At 42.0% G+C, this 16,900-nt stretch overlaps 1 protein-coding gene across 1 annotated transcript in view; it reads left to right on the forward strand.

The window, feature by feature from the left end:
• Positions 1-6,464: 6,464 nt before the first annotated feature.
• ARSJ (arylsulfatase family member J) overlaps positions 6,465-16,900 on the forward strand; it is a gene marked incomplete at both ends in the record, with an annotated part of 37,716 nt that continues 27,280 nt past the window's right edge. Inside the window, one exon of the mRNA XM_079534969.1 lies at positions 6,465-6,832. Within this exon, the coding sequence (XP_079391095.1) occupies positions 6,465-6,832 (368 nt within the window). The remainder of the gene's footprint in view (positions 6,833-16,900) is intronic.

The raw sequence follows: 16,900 nt of genomic DNA on the forward strand, positions 1-16,900 counted from the left end.
AAAAGAAGAATGTTCAAAGAAAGAAAAGACGAAAGGTTATCCTAGCATTGTGCAAACAAAATGATCCAGTTGGTTCAACATACAGCAGTCAGCCTGGTATAAAAGAACAACAGAAGTAAACGATGCAATAGTGTGCACATGGAACATCAGAAATTGCAGTGAATAGACGTCTATCACACTTAGTGATAGGGAAATTTGCAGAGGTTCAGAAGCCAGTATCTTTTTTTTTTTTTTTTTAACAGGAGTTTCAACAGTTTTATACCCTGAACATCTTCCAGGTCTCCAACGGGCCAGCAGCCACTAAAATACTTTGAGGCAGGACAGAACTATAAATATCAAAGGAGATATAGGTTGTGCTGGAATATTTGTTGTTATCTTTATATGCATATAAAAAGATTAAACCAACTGTCTTTCCAAAAGAACTGAAGAGCACCACAGACAGAAGTGTATCTCTAGACTAGGAAGATAGAGAACGAAGATAGTGATAGACAAATCTTTAATAAATCTTTCTAGTAGCTCTCCAAGTGAGTGCAGAGTAATAATTATAGGAAGCATTTATATGTAAACATATTTGTTATAATTATGTTGTAACCTCCCTTTTAGTCAGGGACAGCTGGTTGAACTATGGGACCTGAAAATGTATTTTATTTGACCCAAAGCTTGTATTTTATAAAGTAATGAGTCATCCAAATGCTATTTCTAGTATTTAACAACTATTTAAAACATCCTGAACCTTACAAGCATTTCATTATCATTCTTCCTTCTGAAGACCATTCACTATTCCAAGTTAAAAGCATCCTTCTCCCTTGAAGCTCATGTTAGAAAGGGACAGGTTTTTTGCAGCTGTGCACCCGTAACTTTGAAATCAGATATTTCACGCAAGGCCAAAAGCATTACGTAGAATTATGTTTTGGTACAACTGTAAGCTTTTGAGCAAGCTGTACTTTCAACTTTACTGTCATCTGGAAAAGAAAGGTAGTTTTATGAATGACAGGCAGTTGGTAAAATACTTACAGCAGGTTATGTCATTATCCCTCCTAAACTAGAATAGCTTTTTCTTCACAAAGATTTCTTTTCTGCTGTGAAACTGTAGTTATTCTGAAAAGACCCATCATATTTAAAATTTCTATATTTACTTTGCCTTGTGCTATTTCTCATTCGGGCCTTTTTAATTACTCAGGTATTAAGACAAATTTTAAATGTAACAGGTAACCTTGTATATTTAAAAAAATCTGTGATGTCACTGTTCCACTGCCTGTGCAAAATATTTTCTCCTCATCCGTGGTGTAGCAAAATTCCATTTTGCTTTTGCAACTGAGAAGCTCTTGCTGCAAAAGGTCAGTGTAAATACACTATACGCTGTAAATAAATGCAATAAATGCCACTCTTTTGCAGACTGGGCTTCATAATTAGTAAGTCAACATAACTACTGTGCCATGATGCATACCCACTTGCAGCCAAGAAACATTGTGTCCTCTCTAATGTCTTTAAGAACTACATGACGCTTTTCAGCAGGGATTTTTCCTGGCTACTACTAAAATATCCCCTTTTCCTAAGGAAGTACACTAGGCAACATATCATCCGCTTGTGGTTTCCAGAAGCAGTTGTTTCAGTGAAACTGTACGAATTTAAAGAGTTTGGTTCTGTTTCATTTGGGGTAGCAAGCCCTACATATCAGGGAAACAGGAGCGTCCTCCAGGAAGGCAACTACCAGCTCTGAAGTTCTGTTGTTTCAGTCATTACAGGGACCATTATGAGAGGTATACCGAGGTCAAGTCCTAAATTTTTAGAGTGACTTTAATGGGATCAGTTGAGTCATTTACATCACAGCAGGCAGCTGAGATCAGAACCTGGACCTTTGCCTATGAAATACAGCAGGGAACTGGGGAAAATCTGTGTTAAATATAGAATAAGTTAACAGCAAAGTTCTGGTTATGTCATCACAAACCAGGGAGTAAGCATGGGTGGAATCTGATAATTCTCAAGTAGCACATCTGTGAATTAATTACCAGATTCCACCAATGAAGGCAAAGGGGATGATCTAAGTCCTATGACTCACCAAGTTTTTATTCGTGTTTCTAATACGCTGTTTCTAGTGATGAGCGCCTGGCTCAGCACAGCAATGAGCACTGAAGTCCTGCTTTTCTCCTTTATTCTTAGGCAGGTATGCTGAGGACAGTGGTATGAAAAATATATATATCAAGCAATAACAGGTTAAAGGAAATGCTTAGTTACGTTTCCTGCTCTGGCAAATAAAAAGAATATTGGCTGTGCGTGTAGGCCAAAGTCTGCTTTGCTCTTCCTATGTTTGTAGTTAGCAAGCTAAAAATAACAGCTCAGAAAGCTGTTCTTTAAACATGAAGTTTTCTGGCCTCAGGCATAACCAGGAAGAGCAGTGGAATGCACATCTTGAACTGCAACCTTTCTTGTTACTGACAGCTCTGAGTGGAAGAAGAAACACACGGTCTCCACCTAGTAAGACTTACCCTTCTAATACCGATGTGTTGAAAATGCAGTTACAGTGTTATCATAGGATAACATTAGAGTCATTTGGGTCTATTTTCATAAAGAGCTCAGCGCTGCCCCTCTGCTCCCTGTGAGCCGCCATGAGGCCTCCCCTCAGCTCCTCTGCTCTGGGCCTCAGAGCTCCTCATACGTTTTGCCCTTCAGACCCTTCCCCATCTTTGTAGCCCTTTATAATGTACCTCATTTGAATATAGATTTTTGTTTGTTAATTTCTCCAGGAACGACCCATTGCCCTGCTCCCTGTTGTCTGACCTCACCTAGTGCTGCAGTTAGCAGCTCAGTAGCACAGAGGGAGAAAGAGAGGAGCCATGGCTCACAGTCATCCCTGAGTTGCAGCCTCCCAGGCCCTGCTGCATAGCCCTTCACCCAGTCTAATTCTTTGCTGTCTCTGCTAGTGCTAACTCTGGTCTGTGTCATGATTGACTTTGAAGGAACGGTCTCCTTTAATTTTTCAGCTGCACTTAACTTTATAAAGCTAATATCTTCTTGGGCTTATACTTGTGTGTCAAACGTCTGTCTCCAAAAGGTTAGATGGCAGCCTGATCTGAAACGAGGGGAAAAGGGCATGTCTAACAACAGCCCCTACCTTGACTGAAGATAACTGCAGACGAGCTTTCAACTAAAGTCATCTTCCCAGTGCATCCTTAATTGACTTAATTTTATGGTCTCAGTACTTGCAGAGGCTGCTTAATAAGTGCTAAAAATATATCATTTCCTAATGGTACAACAAATTTGACTTTAACTACTGTATATTTGGATTAATGTATTCACTACAGTCAAGTTTAAATATCTGTGAAGGTTCTGTATTTTTTCCCTAAGGGAAGAACACTTCTCCAGCTTTCACAGCTCTGTTTTTCACTGAGCATCCTGACTGGGCTGCATAAGCCGTGCTTGCAGCTCCTGAGTGGTACCAGTATTTTTTGAAGTGCAACATTATGGGTAGCATGTTATCTTCCCAGGCCTCTTTACTTCAAGGTCAGCAGATATTTTACTGGCAGAAGCGTACTTTAGTTTTAACAAAAGGGAAAGGAGAAAAAGAGGGAAGTTTTGTCAGTCTCATAAAGAAAGAAGGCCAAGCTCAGGGATGTCTAATGAGGTTGTCCTCAAATATCTTCAGCTGCACTTAGGCAATGACTAGTAGGGTTTGGTATGGCTAACAGGCATTTTCATAAGGCATGGCTGGAAAATCAAAAGCTGAGCTCTCCTGCTGTCTGCTCATACCCATGGTCTCTAGGGAGATAAACTGTGATGCATCTGTGTAATGATACATTTTTTTTTCTCTGACTGCAAGAATCTGTATTCTAGACTCTTCTGTTTGGTTCCCTAGTTCTGCTTGCTGACAATCACCTGCTCAGGAGCGGTCCCCTTTAGCTAGGCGCCTGCCACTCTGAGTTCTTTGGATGTGTTGAAAATGTTTTGATTATCTGAGCAAAATCATATTTGCATAATTACAGATAATTTTTTATGGATACGTAATATATGAATTATCACGTTTTCTTAATAAGTGCTCAGCAATACTTGATGTTAGTATTTCTCTTTTAAGACAATGAAAAACAGAAATTAATACAAAATGTCTTTAGTTACTAGAAAATGTGAATCCTTTTTATCAGATGTTTAGTGTGATGCTCTAATGTTTACCTGCACCCATGATGCTTCCATTAAGAGGACACTGTATTTTGTTCACCACTCAGCGGTAGATGCATTGAGGCAAAGTTGCACTACAAATCCAGTTTTGGTGTCTTATATATGAGGAAAAAGGTGTAAAAAATAAATAAATAAATAAAATAATAATAATAAATCTGAATAGAGAATTCTTTTAAGGCAATGTCATTTCAGTACATGAAGGTTTCAGAATTTCTTCAATTTAAGATTTGGAGGTATTGATGTTTTTTTGTTTTTTTGTTTTTTTTTTTTTTGGTTGGTTGGTTTTGACAAGAGCTTGAGTTAACATGCTGTAAAGTTCCTTCTTTTGAATTCAGAGGAACTCCACCTTGGGAGTTAAATTTGGTAGGTTCTGCAATGCAGATATTATCGATAGCACTTTCCAGTGTTGACAAGCCCTTAAGTAGCATATTGACATCACCAAATCTACTTTTGTTTCCACATTCCCCCTGCTGCGCTGCTGTCAAGTACAGAGAAAAAGTTATTTCTGAGTAACTCTTCTTTGGTGAAAATTTTAGTGGTGACATTTCTGTTCATGATAGATTGCACAAAATCAATTTGAATCGACAAAAATTAAGGTTCTGTGATGATAGCCTAATTTTATTTTTTCTCTCCAGAACAAGAACACCAAGTGCTGTTATGAACTGAATTACATTTGCGTAGACATCAAGGCAAGCAAAATCCAGACACTTGTGTTGAACAATGTTGTTAAAGGTAAGTGAAGAACATACACCAATATTCAACATCCAGTAGAGGAACCATTAAATCTGTTCTTGTTCTGCCTCTTATGATGTGGTAAAGCTAATATTAGATATTTTTCATTTGAGAAGCTGATTTTTATCATTCAGTGCCAAATATTCCAAGGTTCAAAAATATTCCTGTGCTTTGCAGAAGATATGAGGCAACAGTGCTCAGGGCTGTGCGGAGCAGAGTGGCAGGGGCAAACTTCAGTGCTACGGTCAGCTTGTAAAAATGAGATCAGAGAGGACCACCAGACAGCGTGGGGTTAGCGGGACTGAGCCAGGGCTTCTGAGGCGCAGCAGCCACATGCCTCAGACTAGGTGGCTGGTTAAGAGTTAACGTATTAGAAAAACTAGTTTGAAAAAGTTGTTCCTGTCGGGATGACTCATGTTAGGCAGGTCAGACCTGCATATTCACTTCACTTTAGCGTAATCATGCATGAATGTAAGTTTCTGCTTGTTTCAGTGTCTTTCAGGACTAGGGGGAAGTTGTATTTTGCAAGTGCAGCACATTCATGCTTCAACCCAAAGTTTAAGAAATGATAGTGCTTTGAAAAGGAGCATTCCTCGCATTTGCCACAGTCTTACCAGAATTGGAGGGTTTGGGACTGGGGTCTGCTTTGCGGCTGAAAACAAATCCGGTACACTCATACATTCCAGACGTTTGCGGTGATTTCAAAAATGCTAACGACTATCGATAGCTCTGGGAGGGAGACGCGGGACCCGCCGGCGGCCCGGGTTGCCCTTCGCAGCCAGGCTGGGGGCAATGGCAGCAGCGGGAGCCGCACGGAGCTGCCCCGGGCGCTTCGTACCGCTCGGCTGGGGCCGGCTGGGGACTGCCCAGCACCCCGGGGCCCTTGGGGCGGGGGGCACGGACAGGAGGTGAGGTGCGGAGAGGCCGGAGGGGCGGGAAACGAGAGAGCCGCAAGTTGCCGCGAGGAGCTTGGGAGGGACCGGGGGGCGGGGGCGCGGGGCCGGGGTCCCCCTGCCCGCGGCGGAGCCTTGCGGCGGGGAGGGGAGAGGCGGGCAGGGGAGGGAGGCAGGGGAGGGAGCGGCTCGGCAGCGCCGGAGGGGGCGGGCGGAGGGCGCCTCGAGGCCGGTTGTGCGCGGAGGGGCGCGGGGGAGGCGGCGGGGCCCGGCCCGCTGGCGGCGGCGCTGCGCCGGGGCGCCCCGACTCTCCCCGCCATGGGCACCGGCCCCGGGACGGGTCGGCAGCGGCGCCCCGGCGCGGGGCCGGAGGCGGGCCGAGGGTGCTGTGACCCCCGGCGCGGCCCTGCCCACCCGGCCGGCACCGGTACCGGCGCCGGGCAGGGCGGCCCAAGGCGCCTTTCCCGCGGCAGCGGCTGGAGTTGTCGAAGTTGGTGGTGGCCGCGATGAGCGCGGCTTCTCTCCGCTTCCCCGCCCGGCGGGGCCCCTGATGGCTGCTGCCCCCGCCTCGCAGGCTGCTGGGTTTGGTCTCGGGTGGCTTTTTTTTGTGTGTTTTTCTTTTTGTTATTATTTTTCTCCTCCGTCTCGCTCTCGCTCCAGCCAAGGTGAATGGCCCGCGGTGGGTGTAGCTGGCCTCAGCGGCTCCGCAAGGGGAAAATGCTGGCGGTGGGGGTGCTGGCCGGCCTCTCGGTGCTCAGCCTCCTCACCTACGGCTACCTGTCCTGGGACAGCCTCGGACGCGGCCCCGGAGAGGCGCCGGCAGCGCTGGGAGAAGAGCCGGGGGTCGGCACCCCCAGCTCGCAGCCGCACATCATCTTCATCCTGGCTGACGATCAGGGCTTCAGAGATGTAGGGTACCACGGCTCGGAGATCAGGACGCCCACTCTGGACAAGCTAGCTGCTGAAGGGGTTAAACTGGAGAACTATTATGTTCAGCCTATGTGCACACCATCCAGAAGCCAGTTTATCACTGGAAAGTAAGTTTACTGCTTCGTCCTTCAACTCACAGGCTTAAATGCCATTCCTCTTGAAAAGAACCTGGGTCTCTTGGGTGGAACCCTGTCAGGTATGCCTCTGCCTTACCCTGTAGGCAGAAGAGTGGCTTTCCGATTCGCTTAAAAACCTTGAGTGAAGTGGACTTTCTTATATGTTTGAAGTAGTGAGATAAAACTTGCGCTCTGAGAGCCAGTAAGAATTCAGCACTGTGAGCTGCCCTAGTAGAGTGTTGTGATACATGTACATTTACTGCATTGCTAACATGTGTGCTAGTTGTCAAGTAATGTTGCTGGTACTCCAAAGCGATCAGCTAAGGATTTGCTGTTAGATTTTGTCATGACTTTGAGGAGGGCTGCGTGATAGGGAAGTGTAGGTGTGAGGTGTCCTCGCACAGACTGCAGCTGAACGTTTACTTGTTGGTCACACTGAGCTTCACCTTAACGCAGGTTCCCTCTGGGGGTTGCACTGAATGTATGGGATGGTTCCACAATGCCTCACGTGTGGATGAATGCAAGGGCTCAGAACTCTTAGGATCCTCAGGGCCATGGAATCCCTCTTATCATAATGCAGCCACCTCTTTGCAAACGTTTGGAAAGTTTTCTCTGAAGCCCCTGAAATAGGGGCAGTGGTAAGAGCAGCGGATGGGTATTGTGTAACTTGCTGCCTTTGGTAGTTTGTGTGTTACCATGTTCCATTAAGCAAACAATCCAACCTCAGGGCTTTTTACATGAGAAAGCTACTAAGATTTAAGGAGAGGGGCTGACAGCAACAGGAATTTGAGCTGTAGGAATAGTTCCCAAAGAACTCCAAATGTGGACACATTTACTCTGGAACAAGAATGCCTTGTTTCTGTTTAGCTTAACTCACTCTGACAGGAACAGGGAAGTCTTAAAAGAACAAAAATGGAATGAGAGGAAAAAAGTTACTTAGTTTATTTTCTCATTTCTTTAAATATAAACAGGAACAAAGCAATGTTAATACTGCTGGTAAAAGAAACACATGTTTAAATAAAACAAGCAACTGGCCTGGTGTCTTCATCTCCATATGGTAAAACTGGAGATAATTCCTGGTCTTGCTCTAGTTCCAGACTTGCTGGATGAGTGAGATTTGCACAGAGGACAGACACAATATCTAGAGCAAGGCTTCCCATGGTTTTTCCTGTGCCGCTCAAATTCCCCCCCCATGTGGACAACCCTAGAGTTGTTTTGAAACATCTACTCGTTCACAAGAACACGGTTGCCCTGCAGCAACTAAAGTAGTATCTAACATGGGTAATTAGTACTGGGAAAGCGTATAATGCATCCTGGTTGTCTTTAAAGCCATGCAGCAGTTGGAAGTGAGGACCAGTGCCAGCAGCATGTAGCCAGCCAGCTTTCTGAGGACCGTGGTTTGGGAACCAGTGCTTTACAAAGGGAACGTTATGCTGCAAAATGACTCAGTCAGCGGTCAGAGGAATGGGAGAAGTGGATTCTGGGGGAGCTGGGGTACTGTGTTGGCTCTTGGAGGCTGCAGGGGTTGCCTTTACGCTAAGTAGAATAAAAATAAAGGAAGGAGTAGCAATACCTCACTTGAATTATGTTGATCCTCCATTGCAGAGTGTTTACTGTGTAAATACATGGTAACAATCAGTAGGCATGTTGTAAGGAATCCACTTTGTTCATCAGCTTGTCAGGCGGAAATAATTCTGACAATCTGCCTACTTTGGTTTTGGAACCTTCTATAGGAAAAAGTAAATTTGCTTATACTTCATCTTTATTTTCTCAGCCTGCTGTTCTGAAACCTGTAGAATTTTTTTTTTTTTTTTTTTTTTGATGTTGTTCTACTTTGGGGGTAAAAGCAGCAGAGAGAGAAGACTGCATGACTGAGAAGTAAGGGAGGAAATGGTGACAGATTAATAGGTTTGGGTAAACTATTTACAAGACAGATCCAGAGGGATGCAGCCTGAAGATAAATGCTGGTGATAACTACTCTGAATGCAGAGGTGCCTTAATTAAAATGCCAGGACTCAGACGCATTTAATCCAGGAGAAGTGCTGTTATTTCTTGAATTCCAGCATGTGTTAGTTCAAGCCCGTTTGTTCACTGAAGGCCCACCTGGATGCTCTGTGCTTCCCAATGCACATACTGTGCATAGCACGTTCCAAATGGTAACTGATTGATCTGTGGAAAACAGAAGAACTTGTGTAAACCAGAGTCATTAGGAAGCCCTGGCTTAAATTGCCAAATGGAAGCTAGACTTCAGGCAAAAAGACTTTGAATGCTCCAAATTCTTTGTACGTCTCCAGGCAATCTCTCTTAGGCTTACACTAGTAAAGGGACCCTTTTTTGGTAGCTCTCCCATGCTAGTGAATGACTGTGGGGAAGAAGGTTAAAGAGCTGAGGTTAATCCCTTTTTTTTTTTCTTTTCATGTTATCCACAGCACTGCAGCTGGTAAGTCTGTCTTTTTCACCATTGCCTCTGTTTTACTTTCTCATGTCCAGAGCTTGACTCTTTGGCCTCCTTTAAATTCTTGCTCTCCATGACTGTTACCTGTCAAATTCCCGTAGGCTAAGAGTGAGGCAAGGTTCTACAGCTTTTATTTCATTCTGTATTTAAAGGTGCAGGGAGGGGGCTGCAGCTGAGCTGAGTGCTGGAAGTAGGGAAGAAATGTGTGAGCCAGTGGGCTGGCTGCCACGTGTGATGTGCTGTCCCGGCAGGCTGTGCTGGGGCCACAGCAGGGAGGGGAGTGAGGCGACTCTTGGGAAGCAGCGCAGCCCTTGCTCTGCAGCTGCACCAGTGACCTGGCCGAGAGTTTGCTCCTCGCTGAGCTATCCTGGAACTGCTATAGTTCCTGCCTGGGCTCCTGCAGCTGGCTTGAGAATTTGATAGCCAGTGCTCTCTGAAGACTTCCTGCTATTGTTGTGTGCTGGTTTTAGCAGGGCAACGGGCTGCATATGCTCAAGAAGTATTGAACAGCTGATAAATTGTAGAAAGACTGTAGACAAGTTAGAATTTAAGTTGTTCCACACCAGTTCTGTTGCATGACACACTATTCATTTTAGCCTCTTTCTTAAAAGTAATAGACATGGCTCAATAAGGAAAAATAAGTACGTTTCTAAACACATTATTTTATTGGAATTTACATAGAAGATCATAAAAAGTAAGGATTGTAGCCAGGTTATAATCAGGTGGTAGGAAAACGGTGCAAAAACACACAAGGGTGCTCAGACTGTGCCCAGGTGACACCACAGGCTGGCATGTGGTGAAGTACTCCTTGAGTTAGCTGTTGTATCTGTGTGCTTAATGGCCTTGATGACTTCTTATTCCTGTAAGCTACTTTTGCCAGTAGAGTTTAAGATGGTCTTGATTTATTGAACACTACAGGGTTATATAACATACAATGAAAATCTTAAGATTATGTGTGAAGTTTCTTGTTTACCTGTGTGTAAGAGTTGTCTGAGGTGAGATGGAAGGTACGTTGTTAATCTGCTATGGTATGGTTAGATGTAGTATTGCTTATTTACGTAATTTCTTACATTATCACAAACAGTCATCGCCTTTTTAAAAGAAAGATTACTAAAGCATAGGTAGTATAGACATTTTCCCAGAGCTTTTAAAAAAGTTTTGAAAGATTATAACCAAAAGGAGAAGTATTTCTTTTAACTGGTGAGACAAAAAGGCTGTAAGCTTAGCTACCTCAACAGATGTTTATCTGACCCAGCTCTATAATATGCAGTGTAGTTGTATTCACTAGACTGTACTTCATTTAGGAAAGGAATTTGAGAAACAAGATGGATTAGAATAGAAGAAATCTAGTCAAAATATGTCATTCTTTTTTTTTTTTTTTTTTTTTTTGCATTACAAACGCAGCAGGTAACTAACTCCAGTTCTATGTCCCTGGTTTTCTAAGGGATCAAAGGCTCGGTCTGTTACGTGCTCTGGACTCCTTTTGGGCCACAGGAAGGCTTCTGATATACACAGGAGTATGGGGATCTGTGTTTGTAGAAACTGATACACAGCCAGGGTTACAGATCACTAAAGAATCTGAACTCCCTTTTACGATGAGTACTTATGAATCATGGAAGCCCCACAGTAATCTCAGGAATAAGCTGTGCATGATGGATGGAATGTGGAGATGGAAGATGTTGAGAAATGTTGAAGATCTGGGGAAATAAATCCCTTTTCCCCTGGGAGAAAATGAAATACAGATAACTTGCTCATCCAGAGGAGACAGAAGTAGGCTGTAATAATTTTATATGAGTTTGTTAACTGTGTAAATAATACACATATATGTATTACTTGTTAGTATGCATGCTCATCCAGGCATGACTGGATGTGTAGCTGTATGTTGTTCACCATTAAAAATGACGATATCTCAGCAAACTAAGAGTTATTTTGACAAGTAGAATAGAAGAAAGTTTAAAATATTTTTAATTGAAAGCAGTGCAGCTGACTTGCAAGCAAACAGAAATATTCTAGTTCGAGGGTTCAGACTCTTGATACACCTTCTCCTGCCTCCTGGGCTCATAGGAGCGATCTCAGCTGTTTGGTTGCTCTGAGCAGGATTCAGAACAACCATCTGTAACTGAGAAGTTATCTTCTGTGTCCTGAGATGGAGGGTCTCAAAGACCTGAGATCTGTACTCTTCAGTGCCCTGTGTGAGCCCTGAACCAGCTGGGTATTGGTGAGCTATCAAGCAGAGGAAGGCCACCAGGTCAGATATTCTCAGACCACCTTGCAAGAAGTGAACTTGGAAGCACGTGAGTGATGTGCAGGCCCGCCATGGCACAAGAGACAAGCACAGAGACCCAGGTGGTTTCTACGGGTGATCAGCACATTCAGAAAAAATTTGTTGTTCTATAGGAAGAAATACTGTGAATAAAACTCCATTATATTTGTAATTAATGAAGTATGAAGGATTGCAAAATGTCTGTCCAATGTGTCAAGAGATGGCCTTGTACTGTGTCTGCTCTGATGTGAAGAGATTTGGCAGTCATTGGTGTATCGAGTGTAATTTTGGCCATTGTTTTCACTAAGAACTTGGAAAGTAAAATTAAATGTGCGGCAAAGAAGGATATACCAAGATTTAAGAGGCTGCAGTAATACTGAAAATCATCTTGACAAATTAGAAAAATAATCTGAAAAAGCAGAGTTAAATTCAGTAGTGACAAATGGAAGAACATGTTGGAGGAAGAGTAATAACTTCAAAAGCAGAGAATGGTGAACAACTGCTTAAACAGCAGTTCTTTAGAAAAGTAGCTGGAAAGATAGCAAATCATACATTGAATATAAAGTCAGCAATATTGTGCTGTCACAAAAAAGGTAAGCATCATACCGGTTTGTGTAAGAGGGAAGCGTGATGGATATGTGAAGCACCCCTTCTGCGCTGTTGCTGGAGCACTTGTGTCCAAACCAGAGCATTGCTGTCCCAGAGCACTGCGAAATTGAATAGAGTCACTGTGAGAGTGAGCAGGTATCTCAAAAAGATAACTTTAGAGGAAAGATCAGAAGGGACAAGATAAGTCTTCGCTGATTTAAGATCAAGGCTTTATGGCAAGGTGGAAGGGGATCGTGGGCGGAAGGGGATCAGTGAGTGTGAATGGTACTACAACTAAAGGGCTTTCCTCTGTAAGAAAAGACTTCTTGTTAGGTAGTAGGGAAAACTTTCAAATGGTAATGACTGTGAAACCCTGAACAGCTTGCTTTGGGAAATTGCTGAGTTTCTTTGTTGGCAGTCATTAAGAATAGACAAGACAAATATGTCAGGAATGACATAGTGTAGTTGAATTTGTCTTGAGGAAAAAGTTGAACTAGATGGCTTCTCTTCCAGCTCATACTCTTCTCTGGCTCATTTGAATTAGATATTAAGTACAGAAAGTGTTCTGAAGGGGAGTGATGATAAAATATTTTAAAAACAATACACTACAAATTATTTTTGTTTTTATTCTGAGGTAAAGTAGGCTGTGTGAGTGAAAGTTCAGTTTTCTTCCAGAAATTCTTTTTTTCCATATTCTGATTTTTCTCTGAAAATTTTCAGGATTTTTTCCCCCTAGGCCTTTATAACTCTTGTGGTATGTAATCATTTATTTCTGCTTCTTTCTTGACAGTTTGTGGGACTGCTGCCAAACATGTTGAGGTGTCTTTTTCCATGTTCTTGTTATATGTCTTGCACTTAGGATGACATTGTCCATGTATATGTAGCATACAGAGCAAATAAATAATTAAACATTAGGACTTCTTTTTCTTGTTTTGTTCTCCTTCAATGCTCTCCTGTGTTCTTTCTGCAGAAAATTGTATCCAGTGAAATGCCCCATAGCCTTCAACTGGAAGTTAAACTCAAAGCCTGTTCATATCATTGTAATTAGTAATGTGCTGATGTGCTAAAAAAGGAATGTTTGAGGAAAGAGCAGGAAAGGAAACTACATATGAACAATAAGGATTAAAAAAAAAAAATAACATGAAGCAGAGTTTAGTTTAGGTTGTAATAAATTTTTCTTGCGTTGCTTTCAGGAAATATTTCTTATATGTTTTTTTAATCATATTGTTTAATACTTTTGGTCCACTGCCTATATGAATATAAAGCAAACATAGCATTATCTGATGTGGATTAACTAGATAGCGGCAACAGATTTGCCTTTCTCATTGTCCAGTGTATACAAACTGCAGTAAGTTAAGTAACACGGTTAGATATAAATACAGATCTGTAGATCTGACAGATCTGTACCTTTGCTTGTTTGTTTATATGCTTAAATGCCTGATTCAGTAAGACCTCTGTACCTTGACATCTGTCTCACTGTCTTGACGTGTAGAATTTGAGATGGTTGCTTGTGAGCCGCAGATCAGCTGTATCTCACACCTTGGGCACAGGTGTCAAAGGAATGGAGAATGAAGGTTGCTCTGTACTGATGGCACCAGCAAGTGTGGCCTGTGGGGTCCTCACATGTGGAGCAGGAGGAATGTGAGAAAGTGCACAGGGTTAATCGCGGTTGTCACTTTAGGCACCAAAAGTGCATTCCCACACCACGTGTTCTTGGAAAAAGCAGTTCAATGCCTGCTTTAAAAGGTCTACGTGGAGTAATAGAAATGTTTTTGGTTATTAATGCTTACAACCATAAGTATAGAAGTGTTTATTCTAGTATTTGGAAGCTACAAAAGATATTGAAAGCAGTACAAAGGAAGATGTCCCAAACCTTGCTTAAAGTCACAAACATCAGCAGACAGTTTTCAGCTTCTTTGGCAGACGCTGAATGTTCAGGTTATCATTTTGTGCAGAGATCCACATGACAAAGATACTTTATTATATGATTATTTAGTACTGTCAGTTTACCTTCCTCTAGTATTTGTTGCACAGTGTGGTGGTGTGTGGGCAATCTTTGTGATGGACAGTGAGAAACTGAAATGGAGACAGTGGAGATTGTCAAACATTCAAATGTTGAAAAGATTCAAACATATTGCTTCTAATAATTTAAAATACTTGTTTCATACTAAAATTTGGTTGGACCAAAAGACCTCCATAAATCCCTTATAGCCTAAAAGCATTTTATGGTGCTAATTTGCCACAACAAATATTTTTGGAGCAGGGGAAGGGAGCAAATCGCATCAGTGTTGCTTCTCCCCCTGTAGAATTGCTCCTGGTAAAAAAAAATTAAAGTATTTGGAGTGTTTAAGTGTTTGGTCTGTGGCCTTCTTAACCAGCATGAGCGCGCTCTCTTCGGAGTCAGCACTATCATGGTCCTAATAAATCTTGTTTTTCCAAGACCACAGCATACTGGTGAGGATACAACAGCACTAAATTTAGCATTATTTCTGAAAGTCTCGACTGTTCCCCGTACTTTCACCAGACCCACGCAGGAAGTATATACATTACTAAGCATACAGAGGCTTACATGTGTCAGCTGCATACTTCCTTGAAGCTGCTTTACAATTTGTGAGATTTATTTCTGTTGTCTTTCTTCTTAATCAGATTGTTGCTGCTTTTACAGTATGGAATTCATTTTAATAGGAAAATGAGAATTTGAGCCCATATATGAAGCTAGAAGGAAGGAAATGCTTTGTTGGGTCTTAATTTTGCAAGTAAGTAGTTGTAGCCCTTTTACATTGTAGAATGTATAGTCTTTTAAGGTGAAAAAGAGTAAGGCTCTGTGATGAGCTCAGGAATACTCGGCCATCTTGCTCATACTAGGGGTATATTCTGTGCATGATGCAGTCTTATATAAAGATTAAGAGTTTAGGTAATACTGTTTGGCACTATTATAGCCTTCTTGAGTTTTTACTGCGTCACAGATTATTTTTTACAACCCTTGGCAGTAATGTGTTTCCCACAGCGAAACCTCACGTAGCATCTCTCGGAGTCTGAAAGTTTTCTGTTGATTTCAACATTTAGTAAGTTTTTCCATCTCAGACAATTGCAAGGTTTATGTGTTGCGTTTCCGTTGTTACTGGCTTCTGTTTTGTTTGTAGCAACTTGAAATTTTGGCACTTCTTTACCTGCTCCTTGTAAACCTTTGCCAGGTCTGAGTTGGTGGCAGATGGAGTCCAGCAACAGCAGGCTCTTGGAGGGGTCAAATGTTTTCATAGATGCTTTCAGAAGAGATGTTTCTGTTGATTTTGGGTTCCAATCTTTTTGTACAGTGCATTATATTTCTGCCATACAAAACATTGGCTGTTTTCAGCCTGGAAAATGTAGCACAAGTAGTGTGTTAATGGCTTCTGTATGAACTCGGAGGCTCTTATCAGCATTGTCAGCAGGAGCCAAGTGGCTTTTTTAGCATCCTTTTGATACTCTGCCTTCTGCTACTAAGTGTGACCTTCAAGTGACCTTGAAGTTTAATACTCTGCATTTGTGCTAACTGTTGTCTCCTACACTGCATTTGTTAACCAGTCCTGATCTCTGACAATGAGTTGATTTAGAAGTTTTCTTTTAGAGGTGTAGCTTTTCTATGCAAGTCTTTATAGTGCTTTTTGACTCTGGAAAGCTGTCATAAGAGGATGACACTGTGTTTATTCAACAAGTTTCCCTCTGTGTAACTGAGTCACATCTTCTCACTTCAGTAGTGAAAACATGTTTCACTACCAATAGCCATGGTGAGTCAACATTCCTAAGGCAAAATTAAGTTTGTGGGTTATTTTGTTTTCCTTAATGTCCAAGCCTGAGACAACTTACAGGAAAAAAAAATTGTAGTAAGCATTTCCAGTTGAAATGATTTCATGTTGTAGTTGTTGGTTTTTATTCTGGCATTTTGAGTTCTTAGAAAACTATTGATCATCTATGTTTAGGGTCAGAAGTGGATACAGCATGAAGAGGCATTAACCATTCATGAAGGAAATGGGCGTTACTTTGTGAGCTTGAGTCCTTTGCCCAGGTTCCTGTGTTGGGAAGCCCCGTCTGTGAGGTGATGGCACCCATCACACATACAAGGACAATTGGTGAACAAACCCTTTCCTGGCCTTCTAGTTAGGAGAAAGCTGCTTTGTGGTTTGTGTTTCTTTTGTGATGAATGTGTGTTTAAAGATATGTATATTATTAGATTAGCACAGACATGATGATAGGGGTGCTTGTGTGAGAACGGATTTTTTTTTTTTTGTACCTAACACTGAATACAGTTAGGTTGATGGTAATTGCCGATAAAGGGCAATTTTCTGCATTAGAATCATTGATTTAAATATATACGGAACATAGGAATAGAAAAGAAAAGCATTTAGAATGTTTTCGAATGCTAGATTTTCATGCCAGACATGAATTTTCATATTCATAAGTCAAAGCTTGGTGTAAGTAAAATGGTGATTGTTGAGAATGCTATGGCTGGCACCAGAAAGTCAGCTTTTTTGTAAAGGTTTATTCCATAGGGAGTTATCAAGCCATTGCACATGCCCTTCTTCAGGTATCTTAGATAGAAATGAATACACCACAGTTAGGATCCTATATAGACTTACCTCAGTGGAGGTAAATGAACATCTCTGAGGAGGTGATTAAAAGTGCCTTTGTTAAACTACATGACTGTTCCTCCCTTATGTAAGATGTCCTGAATGAAATTCCTTGGGCTTTACTGTGCTGAAGAAAGAAGTAACAA

Source organism: Tetrao urogallus (genome assembly GCF_951394365.1).
Source record: "Tetrao urogallus genome assembly, chromosome: 4".
NCBI lineage: Eukaryota > Metazoa > Chordata > Aves > Galliformes > Phasianidae > Tetrao > Tetrao urogallus.